The sequence below is a fragment of the Pogonomyrmex barbatus genome, unplaced genomic scaffold (assembly GCF_055798465.1).
Source record: "Pogonomyrmex barbatus isolate J1 unplaced genomic scaffold, ASM5579846v1 scaffold5, whole genome shotgun sequence".
Taxonomy (NCBI): domain Eukaryota; kingdom Metazoa; phylum Arthropoda; class Insecta; order Hymenoptera; family Formicidae; genus Pogonomyrmex; species Pogonomyrmex barbatus.
Window position 1 is genome coordinate 10,479,435 of NW_028297149.1, and position 14,316 is coordinate 10,493,750.

At 38.2% G+C, this 14,316-nt stretch overlaps 1 protein-coding gene across 2 annotated transcripts in view; it reads left to right on the forward strand.

The window, feature by feature from the left end:
* Positions 1-14,316, forward strand: part of LOC105431336 (uncharacterized) — a 37,452-nt gene that overhangs the window by 21,699 nt on the left and 1,437 nt on the right. The window contains exons 2-5 of one of the 2 annotated variants that reach the window (XM_011645455.3): positions 13,000-13,207; positions 13,283-13,384; positions 13,606-13,680; positions 13,883-14,123. In XM_011645455.3, coding sequence (XP_011643757.2) covers positions 13,000-13,207; positions 13,283-13,384; positions 13,606-13,680; positions 13,883-14,123 — 626 coding nt within the window. The remainder of the gene's footprint in view (positions 1-12,999; positions 13,208-13,282; positions 13,385-13,605; positions 13,681-13,882; positions 14,124-14,316) is intronic. The other variant, XM_089081881.1, reaches the window with a different exon arrangement.

The following is a 14,316-nucleotide window of genomic DNA, read 5'->3' on the forward strand; positions in this document are numbered from 1 at the left end:
ACATCCTGCCTTCCCCTATGTCGTGCAACAGCTATATTTGTCCGTCTTGATTCCATCTGCGATAGACCACGTACGCAAGTGCCTTCCTCTTTCTACACATTTGCCAGGATCTCTGACGCAATTTTCGTGGGACTGCCTATCTGGTTTCTTGAGAATCGAGTTGGACTTAATTAGGTCTCTAAATTTTAAGAGGCACGCGACTTCGGCGCGACTCCCGGCTTTGCACTGGCAAACGAGGTTTTACGTTGCGATTTTTGCATAAATCACATCTCAAAATAAAGCAGAAATATAATATAATATACAAATATAAAATAATATAATATAAATATAATAAACAAATGAATGAAAATATTAATTGCCCTCTCTGAGGAAACGCTAGTCAACGTTCGAACGACGAACGTGTCAGCCAAAATAAAATGTGAGGTAAAATTAAATATTAAAATAAAATAGGGATGTTATTTCGCGTTTTCAGTTTATATTTGAAACAAAACGTTGGACGGGATCAATCTTAATAAAGCTCGAAATTGACGAAACTGAGCGGAGGACGAAAATTTCGCTGGATTAAGTAACAATCATGAACTTATTAATTTTTACTAATGAATATCTCGATTTGCATGAAGATTATATCCGATTGCTGGAATCTAAAAATGAAAGCACCGGCAGACGGTTGCGATTAACATCTGCGTTCCGTGACGAATGATATAGTCAAACAAATTGCCTAGGAAAGCAAAATCAATCTCGGGAATATCTCGGAGTATAATATCGTTCACTTGTTTATTTTATTATCCAGCGATGTATGTGTACTTTGGTTCGTCTTAACTGCATGTTATATTTCGTGCAATGCGCGACACAATGTTATAAATTCGATCGCTCTAAATTCACCGAGATCGACAGAAATTACGCAGAGATAGTCTCGTCGATTGTACCTCGTTTATTTTATATCGGCATTAAGACGATTTTTCAAGACAATCTAAGGAGATATCTTTAAGCAAAATTAAACAGTTTATTTATTCATCGTGACTGAAATTTTGTTAGAAATTCATATTGTTTAATAGTTAGATAGATATATCGTTTTCCGTTATTTAAACACATAGATATCAATTGATAAGATACAACAAAGATCTACACTTACGTCCGCCAGTGTAGATTAACTTTAATCTTGGTTTAATTTCTTCTAATTATTAGAACTCGGAAAAGATAAAAAGTGAGTTGAAAGCGATCAAAATTAATCTACATCGGTAGAAATGGACATTAGTCTCCGGACGTGATATGAAAACAGTGTCATACAAAAAATGATAAATGATAAGGGTTTTTGATAATAATAACGAATCACAATTACTAATCACAAGAAGTCACAGGATTGAAGCTATTTTTCTGTCTGGGTCTATCTTTTGTATTGTCAATTATAGCGTTCGTAATTAATCTTCACCGCTGTAGTAGAGCTATAAAAAGAAGACGCATCAGCGATTCCTTTATATAATTAGATACTTTCATCGTCGCGGCCTCGTTAAAATCAGAGTAACTAAGCGTGTGCGTGCGTGCGCCCGGGTTGATCGATCGCGGTAAGTAAATTTCCATTGCGTTCAGAAGTGGCTCCCACACCGCCGGGAATAGATTTTTCGCTTGGCTACGAGATTTTAAAGCACGTAAGTGCACTCACCGTGCAAAGTGCAAGCATCTCGCAACAAAAGAAACGGCCGATCGAGATTGAATAAGGAGATTCTTATAAGCGTTTCACACACACACACACACACACACACACACGCGCGCGCGCGCGCGCGCGCGCGCACATGTCTCATAGAAAGCTCCGAGATGAATTAATCGAGTCAATCATCAGCCAACGCTTTACTTAATCTCATATATATCGGCAGCGATTTAATCTTCAATTAAAAGCAGAACGAGAGAATACTTCAATTATTGCATTACTGGATATGCAATTAATTCGACAATTCGAGTTGAACATCGCACTCGAGGAAGAACTTGTCGAAAGAAACTGAAGCACGTGCAAAAATTTAAAATGACGTTATCTTTCTTTGCAGAGTAATCATGGGACGGTTGGCAAATAATATTAAAAGCTGGAATAATGATTTTCATATATAATTATGGATATAATCGGTGTCTTATAAATTAAGTTTATTCAAAGAGGGCATTGGGGCTCACGGAATTGTGTTGTTTATTATATTCTACCGAAACAATAGCCTCGCTCGTTTTCATGCGCGCAGCCCAGATCCATTAATTAGCTAGGATACCATTAGAAAATTCGAAGCTAAATATGCGAAAATAACGTGAGTATTATTAACGTGCGAAATGGGATATCGTGAGGAGAGCTCGATAAGGAGGTCAAAACGTCTGCAGGGAAACTGCAACGACTTCACTACGAGCTCGTTAAGAGGACCGTGTATTTTATTGGACGACGATGACGGCGACGACGACGACGACGACGACGACGACGACGACGGCGACAACGACAACGACCGAGGTTTCTTTTTTCTTCCAAACGCGATGCAAATAATCCAAACTTAAGTCCTCGACTATCCTCGCGCGTTCGTTCGCATAATTCCCGACATAAATTCCCCGCCTCGAAAACTTTTCCGCCGATGTCTTCGCCTTGGCACTGCAACGTTAAACAAATGCTCAGCGCTTTACCGCCGATAGATTTGGCAAAGCAATGTCCGTGTACAATTTTATATACTTTACGAAGCTCATTAAAGCGTGCCGCGATAAATCTGTCTTGTACATCCCATTTGAATAGATACCGTTTGCCAAGAGTATCTTTTGTATCTGTACCTTTTAGCGGAGCAAATTTTATCGAAAAAGTGTCTATCTAAATCTAAAATTATTTCCAATTAATTTTCCAGAAAATTGATTTTGACGTATTCGAGACCTCTCAGGTCATTTAACTTTGATGAATGACTACGTTACTCAACATTTGTTTGGATGTTAGAATCAATTTTCGCAAGAAAGAAATATCACTTTTATTATCTCAAAGTGCTTCTTTTCGGCGCCCGCGTGTCTGAAATTCGTCAAAAAAATTGGAACGACGATGACTGGTGGAAAATAGTCTTAGTGGTTGGCACCGAGCGGTGCCAATATTTATTAGTAAGACGGCCGCTAATGGGTCCAACATTTGTTGCGGCGCGACGAAAACGATCGCCGGCTTTCCAGGCTCCCTCGAAAGTATCGCGGGAAAGCGGAACCTGACGAACGGAATTAACGTGGTGCGGCACGTGATGTAACGTGCGTGCCACGTGTTAATAATATTTATCCCGACATCGAACCGTTCAAACGCTCGTGTAACACGTATAAACGTAGCGTCGAGAAATTCTCCAGAAATAACGCGGCGTGACCCTTCGACGAGAACGACTTCGTCGATTACTTTACGATCGTCTTTGTTTCGTCTCGCGCCTGGACTAATTGGACGAACTTTGTATGAAAAGAGCCAAAAATATCCGTTCGGATATTTTTCTCTTGAGAGAAAAACTTCGCCTTATTAAAACTTTAGCTTCTTGATGAGAATTACTCGAACTTGTGACGAATTACTTGTCCCGTGGAGATTAAAGATCGAGTTCAAACTCGTGAAATAATTTGTCTAAAAAGAATATTGGCCGCTTCTAAGACGCGTAGAGCCGAGCGATGCCTAAAAGTTATATCGTAGTTGGACAATCTCGAGTGCCTCGTTCCGAGACGTGTCATTTCAAGGCGCGTCATTTCGTGGTGCAACCTACAATTTCGGGGGTGAAACTTTTTTCCACCGAGTATCTCTTATCTCGCTCGAGTTATCCGCCGTTATTGTAAATTCCGCTTTTGCTCGCGCACGTGGGAATTCCGGGACGTCGCAGGACATCGGATGAACCGCCGTGCTCGTTCCCGCCGAGAGACGGGGATCCCAATTTATGCGGATACCAAATTACGCTCACTGACAATTTCGCTTAACCGACCATCCGAATTTGCATACAAAAATTACCGTTACCGCACCTACCGATTCGCAATTTCGCGGGAAAAAACAGCGTCACGCGAGTGGATTTCGATAATTACTTGTGTCTTTTCAAAAAAGGGGGAATATATCTTTAACAACTGTTTGCGATGAAATAATAATGAACGAGATTTTTTTATTAATAAGATATAATATTGAAACACCTTATTTGCGTCTCGTCAAACAGTTTTCCCGATTCTCCAGAGAGAGAATTTCTCGATCGTATGTGCGATTCTCATCGATCTCCGACGATTTCCCCGTCGACTCCCGCACTTGCCGTCATCTCCACGCCGATTAATTACCCGTCCGTCATTTCGGATGCTCAACGGAATTCTTCGTTCCCTCGACCGAGTGATTTCTGACGAATGCATGCGTCACTGTTTGCATTGTTACGACCTATAAACCTATATAAACCCGTATATTGACACGGCGCGATTGCGCGGGGCGACGTGACATTAAGTGACGTTGATGGTTATCAATGAATGCACGGCGATGCTCGTCGATGACACACATTATCGTTGATATATCGTTCATCATTTCACCCACGAATTTAATGTTTACGTGTCGCGAACGCGCGAGAAAAATTTATACGAATGCACTCCAATGAAATCTTTCGCAATCTTTTGCGTGACAAATGAAGGTGTTTTTGTCAAATGCCATCCGGATCGAATTTTCCTCCTCTTGTTTACCTCGACATTTCCAATCATGAATATGTTTTTTTTTTCCTCGCGATAGAAACGGGCTTACAATTTCAAAATCGATCATTCGGAAGCGAGAATGAGAAAGATTACGGGCTCAAACCGCCGCGCGTTTCGAAGTTCTGAATAAAAGCTCATCGCGGGACTTTTGATCGCTTTCGAAAATTATTCGCATTAGGATTGTTCAGAAATTCTTAAGCTTGTATTCACCGGAAATCGAGATTCGGGACTTTGGAGCTTATGATACGCGAGTTCTAATGGGCGTTCTATTCTAACCGAGTCACTTGCCTCTGACAAGCGGCGGTGATATATAAAGATATTTATATACCATAAGCTCTTTCTTTCTCTTCTCTTCTCCCAATAGAAAAAGTTTCGAAGGACTCGGGATGAAATGCTTATGACAATGGGAAAAAGATATGAAGCGATGTGTACATCGGGGCATAACAAAAATGTAATTTCTTTTCAATTACAGATTTTCTTGACGAAATAAAAATTGCTATTATATATATATATATATATATTTTTTTTTTTAACTATTTATATTGTATTTTTTGAGAATTTAATAATTAATAATTATTCTTTAAAAGATCTAGTTAAATTAAGAAAGATTTTATTATTTACAAAAAATATAATTTAAAAAAAATATTCTTTTATATAAAAAATATATTCAGTTTGCGTATAATATAATCGCGTTGCGAATATACAGTTTAACAAAGCAGCTTGTTTCTGTGTCGTTTGGTTTATCGATTTCGATTTATCTGATTTTTTTTTTTACGAAGCTTTTGTTGCACGCGTTATGCACGCAACTGTGTGCGTATTTTTAATTAATCTTTTTTTTAGAAACACGATGAAAAATGGAATTTTAGTAATAACATATATGCGAGACAAAACGCTTGAATTATTTATATGGCAAAAGAATAAAACATTTTTCCTTTCTACGATGCAAATGTCTCCGCAATAACGCAATAACGATAACTAGTTAATTTTGACATTGATCGAGATTGCTTCTCTCGTCCACCCCTTGTTTATCGAATGCACCGGCGCACTTCACGAAGAGGAAAAACTGTTTACTATCGAGCATGCCAAAATTAGAATAATGCGCGAATCCCTTTTTTTATCGCAACTCCTACCGCCGTCTCGCAGCAACAATTGTTCCACCAATATCGTGTTATTTGTCTGGCAAATCTCCCGCGCGATCTAGAACGAAAGGAACATTGAAAGGAACATTCCGCATCTCGCCCACAAATCACGCGAGATCCGCAGGCGTTATTAATTAATTAACAGCACTTTTTAATGCAAAATCCACGCGTGGTCGCAATAATATTTGCACGCATTTTGTCTCATTTTAATTAATATAGATATTTTATACGTGCAAAAAGGGAAGGGGAAATCCATATGTGTCCAAATTCACATTTAAAATAACGATATGGTAAAAAATTGTAGATCAATTTATGAAGAATAAATTTTATTCGTTTTATGCTAATACTGAGTTCAAAATTCAGCCTTGTTTTTATTATTGCTAAAGAATTTTTTTTGTTTAATATATTTTTTTTTAATACACCTTTAGCGGATTAGACAGAGCTAGACGTGATGTAATCAGGTGAATTTCCTTTACGCACGAACACCTTTAACACCTTTATTCTTCGCCATGACGGTGGCATCTAAAAAGCCAAGTTTCCCTTCTTTTCCGCGTGATGTTTAATTTATGAAACGCCGCTTGTAAGTTTCGAGGAGTGCCAGCACCGTTAAGGATTAAAACCTTCTTTTATGCATGAGTCTTTACTCGATCTGTGTCATAACGCGACAATAATTTATCGTCGCACGTTGTAAAAATAAACACTAACAAATGACCTGTTTTGCGAATATACTCGAAGAACAAAAGTGCTCGAGGGTTTTCGACAAACCAGCTGCGTGTCTATAAAACAGTGACACGTTGTACATTCTAAGAGAATACCGAAGGAGGCGCCTTCGTGTTTTATGCGAGGACATTTTATGCATACGACAGCTATCGATACGACCCATTGCGAGAGACACGTAGAAGTTGAAGCTGATATAATCTCGTTGAATTCAGATTTCGTTTTATTACGGGCAAGAAAACCTTTATATTAAATTTTCGTAGTAATTATCGTGGAAACACAGTAATTGTTATGAAATTCATCTCGCCGTAGAAGTCTTCAGTATTTCGAACTCAATCACCGCGTCGGATGACGAAGGATTTAAATAATAAAAAAAATCAAATCAAATAATAAAATAAATAATAAAAATAACAAAATTAATAAATAATTGAGATAGATACTTATCGACATTTATCGCATCGCTTTTAAAAACGACTCGCAAAACTTTCTTCAAACCGATCAAGACACACTTGTCGCGCGGAACAATAATTTATCGATTGCTTCGGTAAATCGATACGATCTGTAAAGGTGTTCCTCGATCCGCGATCTGATGAATCATAAATTTTCGCGGATCTCTGATCACCGGGCATCTCCCAGGTGTCTGTCAGGAGGCGAGGTGGTGGAGCGAAACGGATGCGAGGAGCGATTTCGAAATGTAAACCTGTCGAAAATATCTACGCGTACGACAAACGTCGAACGTTAACTAGCTGCCAAAGTAAACAACCGACAGCCCCCGCGACTCCCAGGCGTGCTTTCCGTCAATTTTTAACACATCGCCGACGGGATTTACCGCGCGTGGGCTTTCATCTGCTTAAACTCCGATTCCGGCAGCATTTCATTTAGCGCCAGTTTCGACTTAATAAATAAAATTTCCGTCGGTTATTTCACAAGCAACATACGAGCTATCGACGCGATCAGATTCTAATTCTTGCCTTGCCAATCATTTCTCGGATTTCTTTATCTTCGTGAATCAAAGAAACAACGTACGGTCGTCTACTTCAAGATTTTCCACATTTATGTTCTGTGTAAATATTTTAGGATTAAATTACGATCGAGTTTCAGATTTTATTTTAAGACGATGTTTGTTAAATCGTATGCGATATGTGACGGAACAGTATAATATGTTAGGATAACGTTTTGTGATATATGAGCGCGTTTCTTTCTGGATTACATATCACTCCGCGAGATAAAATGCTGTAGTTTTTATTTTCTGAAATTTATACATAGAACACGATACTATTGCGATCACGATGGCACATAGCGAAATTTATTGAAGTTATTTGGGAGAAGTACTTTTTTGTGATACCGATACCATTTGCATAATTTGCTGTTCGTGCTCTGAATTTCTCGGCGTTTTTTAGCAATGCGCAATTTTCCTTTTTTCAGTCATAAACATTACAGGATTTTATCAAATCTCATTGAGTATTAAAATAAAATCCCTTTTTTTATTGTTCGAAAAATCATACTGGCGTAGCATAAAGTAACAAAAAAATAATTTTTCATCAACAGTTTTGAAATCAACATTGTTTTTTTTTGGGAGGGGAAATAATTAAACAGCCCTCGTTTACCTCATTCATCTCTCATTTGTTGCTTCGAAAAAAATTTTTAATGTTGTCTTTACTTCAATAAAATTTATTTCATTTGTTCCCTTCGATGTCTATGTAACTACGAGATGATGGTGTTAATTTCGCGAAATTTATGATGTTTGCTTAGACAAAAATATAATTTTATTAATGGATCTTATTACAGATTATTCGGCGAACGATCGGTATAAAAAAATAACCTCTGGGTTATGCTAACGTTTATTGTACTTCATCGCTTATAAATGAAAAGCGTATTAAAATAGCCATCGAGTTGCGTACCAATGATCATAAATGTGCATCGCGGCAGTTGAATCAAGGGCGCAATCTCGGGCGCATTGTCGGCTCGCGTTGGCGATATACGAATACGAGCACGTGAATAATAGTCAGATATAAAATCATTGTTTTCGCCCGATAAAACGGTGCCTGGTCCAAATTGTTGTTGGCCCAGCGCTTAAGCGTCACAACGTAATCGCCAATAAATTCATTTTAGCACGACCGGCAAGAAAGTCGCGATGTTTTATTTAGACTACTCCGTTGTCTTTGCGCAATGATGTTATTAATCGAGCACACGATATCGTTTGTTTGTCGCGGCATTTAAGAAAGATAGCAAGAACATAGAAATTTACAAATTTCATTACTTTGCGATAGAATGTAATGTTTTTTTCTGATATTCAAATTTATCAGATAAAAGAGACGCGATCAATAGCTTTACGAGAAACAGACTTTTCGCTTCTCATATTTCGATGGGGATGAAGAAGCACGCTAATGCATACGGTCGCGATTTCGCCATAGCATAAACAAGGAAGGGTGAATGCGTCATTAAGATGATGAACCATAATGACGGCTACATACCGGTAGCGTCTGCTAAGCGAGAGAGAGAGAGAGAGAGAGAGAGAGAGAGAGAGAGAGAAGATAATTCGGAAGAACGGGAGCAGAGGCGCACATTGATGAATTCTCTATTGTCGCATTTGGCCGTAGCAGATAATAATACGGCGCCATTTCCCGAAGGGACGCGGAATCGCATCGAGAAATCGCCCAACTGTCCCACAACGACCACCTCTATTAATAGCTCGTATTAATAGTGACGGTCGCTCTATAGATAGTACGCAAAAGTAGATACCTCGTGCGGTCCCTCCGCAAGCTGCTTACGCGGATGCGAATCATTAGCGTGCCTCGTGGGCACAAATATCGTCGAGATGTAATGAGATCGCGACGATAGCGATGATTCCGTTTGCGGCATCCGTCAACTGCGGACGACGCATCTGTAGATCTGCGGTTCCGCTTTGCGAGAAATCACAAGCGGGACCGCTCCGGCGAAAGGAACTGTGAGCGTCTTTGAGACGTCAAAGCTAAATGCGAGCTCTTTCCCCGAGTCACAGGACAGTCTGCAGGACGATAATTCTCCATAAAGCGCGATGTCAACAACCGCGCATCCGCCATCCGTCGCGCGACCACGACGACGACGACGATGACGACGACGACGACGACGATCATCACGTCGTCGATGGATTCCAAGCGCGTTTTGACAATCGTTGATTTATATCAGCTGAACGCGGCCGGGAACCTGTTGCCTGTGCAACAACGACATGCACGCGGCCACATCCGCCTTTTCCGTTTCCACAACGGATTCACGATGACATCACGTTCGACATCAGCTCGCGCATACATCAGCCCGGATCCTTGAAACGGTGCATGATAGATGCGGATCCAGGGGATGACGGAGCCTCGCCAAAGGAGGGATATTTCTACTTTGGAACTCAGCCAATGGCCGCGTGCTTTGAAACTTTATGTATTGATCTTGCTTAATCTCGCCCACATATTCTACCGTCGCCCTAATTCATCTGCGGCGATTATTTCACGCGATATCCCGTGTCGGCCGTTCGGAATCGTCCGTTAAAACCGTCGATCTGTTTTCCAATTGAGCTTTGGGTTTAATGTAAAATTAAGGATTAAAATCATGATGCGACGAATTAAGTATACTCTTTAAAATGAAATGAAGGGACTATCTAGGGAAATCGGCGATGGTAATGACGAAATGCAGATTTACATAACTCTGGAGAATAATCGTAGAACAATTTGCAAAAATATATGTTGAAGCTTGAAGATTCTGCCTTCGAACTCTGCTCAAGCTTTTTCCTTTGCAGTGCTTCTACTCCAAGCAGCGTCATTTTTAAATAAATCGTACAGAATTGAGAAACTTCAACTTTGAGATCCTGTACAAAGTTGAAAAGTCGTTTCCATCTTTACTTTAAAACACATTTTAAAAGCTTTGGAGTCTTCTTTAATTTTTTTTTTTTTTAATTAAGTCTTGATTTTTTTCGTTTAATTATTGAAGGAACCATGTTTAAATATTTCTATCATCAGAAATATTCTATTAAATTTTTTTTACCAATACATGATGAAAATATGTTTTTATTATGAATATAATAACATAAAGATGTGAAAAATAAATTGTCAGTCAAAAATAAATAAAATATCAGTAGTATATGTACTAGTGACAATAACTGGGTGCAATCGTATAAAATCAGCGCACATACACTTCACTTCTGACAGGTTATTGGATACGTGATTTGGGTTTAGCTGTCGTTAATCCGAACAATGTTATATGACGAAACATTGTAATCGATTTACGCCTCAGGGATTAATCTAGCCTTGAGATTCTCACAATATTTCGATGAATATTCATCGAGCCGTCTCAGATAGTCTATTTGCTCATTCGGTAAATGCGACAGTTATCAAAGTTTGCCACGGCATAGTGCAATCTACACGGTTCCAGAAAGTTATCAATGTTTTAAATAGAATTATTATATTTTAGAATGCACTTGAAGACAATAAATTAAATTTTGAAAAAATATTTTTTGTATAATACAATTCTTAAAGATTTTAACAAACAAAAAGAAATTCCACCGTTCTTGATTTTTATTAGATTTCAAAAGTTTTTTTTTATCAATATTTGTTAAATAAAATTAAAATGGAAATATCAGTGAAATTGCAAAATTCTACGACTTTAGTTATTTTTTTTTTTTTATCCAGAGGAAAATGTTCAATTCCTCTCTTCGGGGAAGTTCGGTTTTCTAACTTTACTCAATACAAGGCACGATGAAAAAACGACAAATCTTTTACGTCGACGTAATAAAATGCATTAAAACTTATTATTTCTCGGCACGAAGGTAGAAGTGAACTTTTAAAGAAATTCTCAAAGAACGCCGCCCGTTAGCAACTCTTTCCAGCTTCGGTGCTGTTTCCATTACTGTTACGCTTTGTCACAGTTGAATTGAGTCCTGCATAAAATACCAGTTACGGAACATTGATAAAGCGTTAATGGAGCGCAGTGAGGCATACCTATAATAGAAACGGGCGTCTCCGAGTTGCGTTTATTATCAAAGAGAATTTCTGCGACAAGCGAGTTTGGCACAGCAACAGGTTGAAACTTTGTTCGCGACTTTGTCGGGTGACTCGGCAAAAAGAAACAATCGAGGTGAATCGATCCGCTTAGCCGCCGAAGATTGCTCATTGCCGTCAGTTAACGAGATCGGAAAATGTCTATTCGAATAGTACCTTTTTTTTGCCGTAAAACGTGATACTAAATATTTAAATACGATCGAGAGATTCACTTTGCTCTATGAATTTTCATTCAATTTTAATCGGCTGTTTTTTAAAGAGAAGATACGATTAAAGAGTCTTTTCCTTAGATGAATCGATTGAATTGATATTAATTATCCTAGAAATCTGGAGAGCTTCAAATTCATGTAGCTTCAAATGAGAAGTTCCTTTGAGAGATATGAATTAGAGGCCACATAATTACTCGTAACAAACCCCCTTGTTCAAGTGACAGAATAGAGAGACGGATTGTCATGATTAAATTAATTTCCATCTAATAATATTCGTGCTTGCGCATCTTGGCAAAATTACCAGCCTGATTTTAACTCGATTGCCGACCTGAATTCTTCTGGTAATAATTAGACGTGGCTCTGCCTCTAATTGGCGACTTCTAATTGGAGCCCCGTCTTCCCAAGAATGCGTTCGACGTTTGTTCAGCTACGAAATTTTCAATCAGAATTAATCTACCGAATTAATATACCGAGTGCGACAGTAAGTGACAATATCGCAAAATTTTTCCCGAATAAAATGTTGTATAAAATGAAAGCGAGCGTTCAGATATTTGGAAGTTTGTTGACATTGAGATTCGACGATTTTATCTAAATTTTATTGTATTTTGCTCTTGTTTATATCATTTTTCCTTATCATTATTAAAATTACGAAAAGATGTGAAAATTAAGACACACACACACACACGTCTTTTTTTTTGTTTTGTTTTTATTTGTCGCAACGCTCGACGATTTTTTGAATCTCTGCTGAGCTTCTCGGCAGTCTTCTTTAGTCTAAAACGTAATACGAAGGTCAAGCGACGCTCAAGGCTGCGTAGGTCGGAGACTAATTGCCAACTAATTTGTTCTTATCCCGAACGGGAAGAAAACATTTCTCCTAGATCACTGGCGATATCGTCCGCGTTTTCTCCAATAATTGCTCCGGGAAGATAGAGCAGACCACAATCGGCTGAATTATTCACTCCGCCGATCGATGGCATCGAAAATAGAACTTTTTCGACTATTCTGAGCTGCATACATTTTAGTTCGTAATTTATAAAAGTTACAAATTTTATACAACGCGATAAGAATAAACCTTTCTCATTTTATCGGAAACTGATACGAAACTGAGGGCATAGTTCGTTTTGTTAACTTTGTGCGAGAAAAGTGTTTAAATTCACGCACAACTCGCTTTTGCTTGATTCCACGTGATATTATAGGTATTTATATGATGTCACCTCAAGCTATGATAATCGATTACAGGGCTGAATATTGGAAGTCCCAAGGTCGCAAGTTCTGCGACTTCTGCAAGTGCTGGATCGCCGATAATAAACCGAGTATCGACTTCCACGAGGGCGGCAAGAAGCACAAGGAAAATGTCAGCAAGCGGCTCAAGGAAATTCACAAGAATAGCGCCAAGCAGGCGAAACAGAATAAAAAATTGGAGGATGATATCAAGAAGATGGAAAATGTATGTATTTGTTGCGGAGGTTGTGTGATTGAAGTATGAGATGTTAATAATGAAGTAATTATCTCTTTCGTGCAGGCAGCAATGGCTGCGTACTTGAAGGATGTCGAGAATAACACACGAGACATGACGGCTCAAAGAATCATTAAAGAAAAGTTGAACAGAATAGAAACGACAGAAGTGAGTACACGTAAAATTATTCGATTAAATATAATTCTTGATTTTAAATGTTACATTAAAGAAAACTTAATATTAAATACAATTTTTTACAAATTGCGTGAGCTGAAACGACTACATTCTTTTATTAAGGAAATGAAGTATCGAATAATCTAAATTCTTACGTTTGTGTTTTAATGAATTAGTACGTTTTTATTTTTTACATATAATGCGTGTATTTTCAGACACCTCAAAATTGTAATCGAATGCCCTTAGCCGCTCCAGAGACAGTACCAAGGTTTAAAAGCAGTAATAGAGAAGTAAATTCAGCTTTTTTATCTTTCTTATTATTTAGTAACTGAAGTAATTAAATGGAATAATCATTTTTATTTATAAAATTTAAAATAAAATTTTATTTCCGAAAAAAAACTAAATATCTTTGATTACACGTTCGTTTTTTTTTCTTTTTCCTACGAAACTACTAGAACATGGCTCATCAATGAGAATCGAAACTTTTTTCAGTTCTCGCCGAAAGTGGATCCTTGTGACCCGGCAACTTTGTCAAAGAGTGCGCCATCATTTCCACGAGTCCAGCAGCAGGGCGGCGAGAACAGGACTCCGGGGAAGAGTAAAACGAACAAGGCGAAGGGAAAGGGGAAAAAGACTCTGGAGGATGATCGTTCGACCGCACCCGTCAGAAAACTATGGTACGAGGCTCGTAGTCCCGAAGGATATACTTACTACTGGCACATTGAAACGAACGGTGCGTATACTATTGTCAAACTTTTTTATCTTTTTGCTCGTCTACCTTTTAGATATTTTCTTTTGTCAGAAAAATCAAATGTTGGCATCTTGCCTTTCTCGTGATTCTTTTTAGCAATTTTTTTATATTTTTTTAATATTTGTTTTCTAAATTTATATAATTTTTCTTTTAATTTATTACCTATAATTTGAAA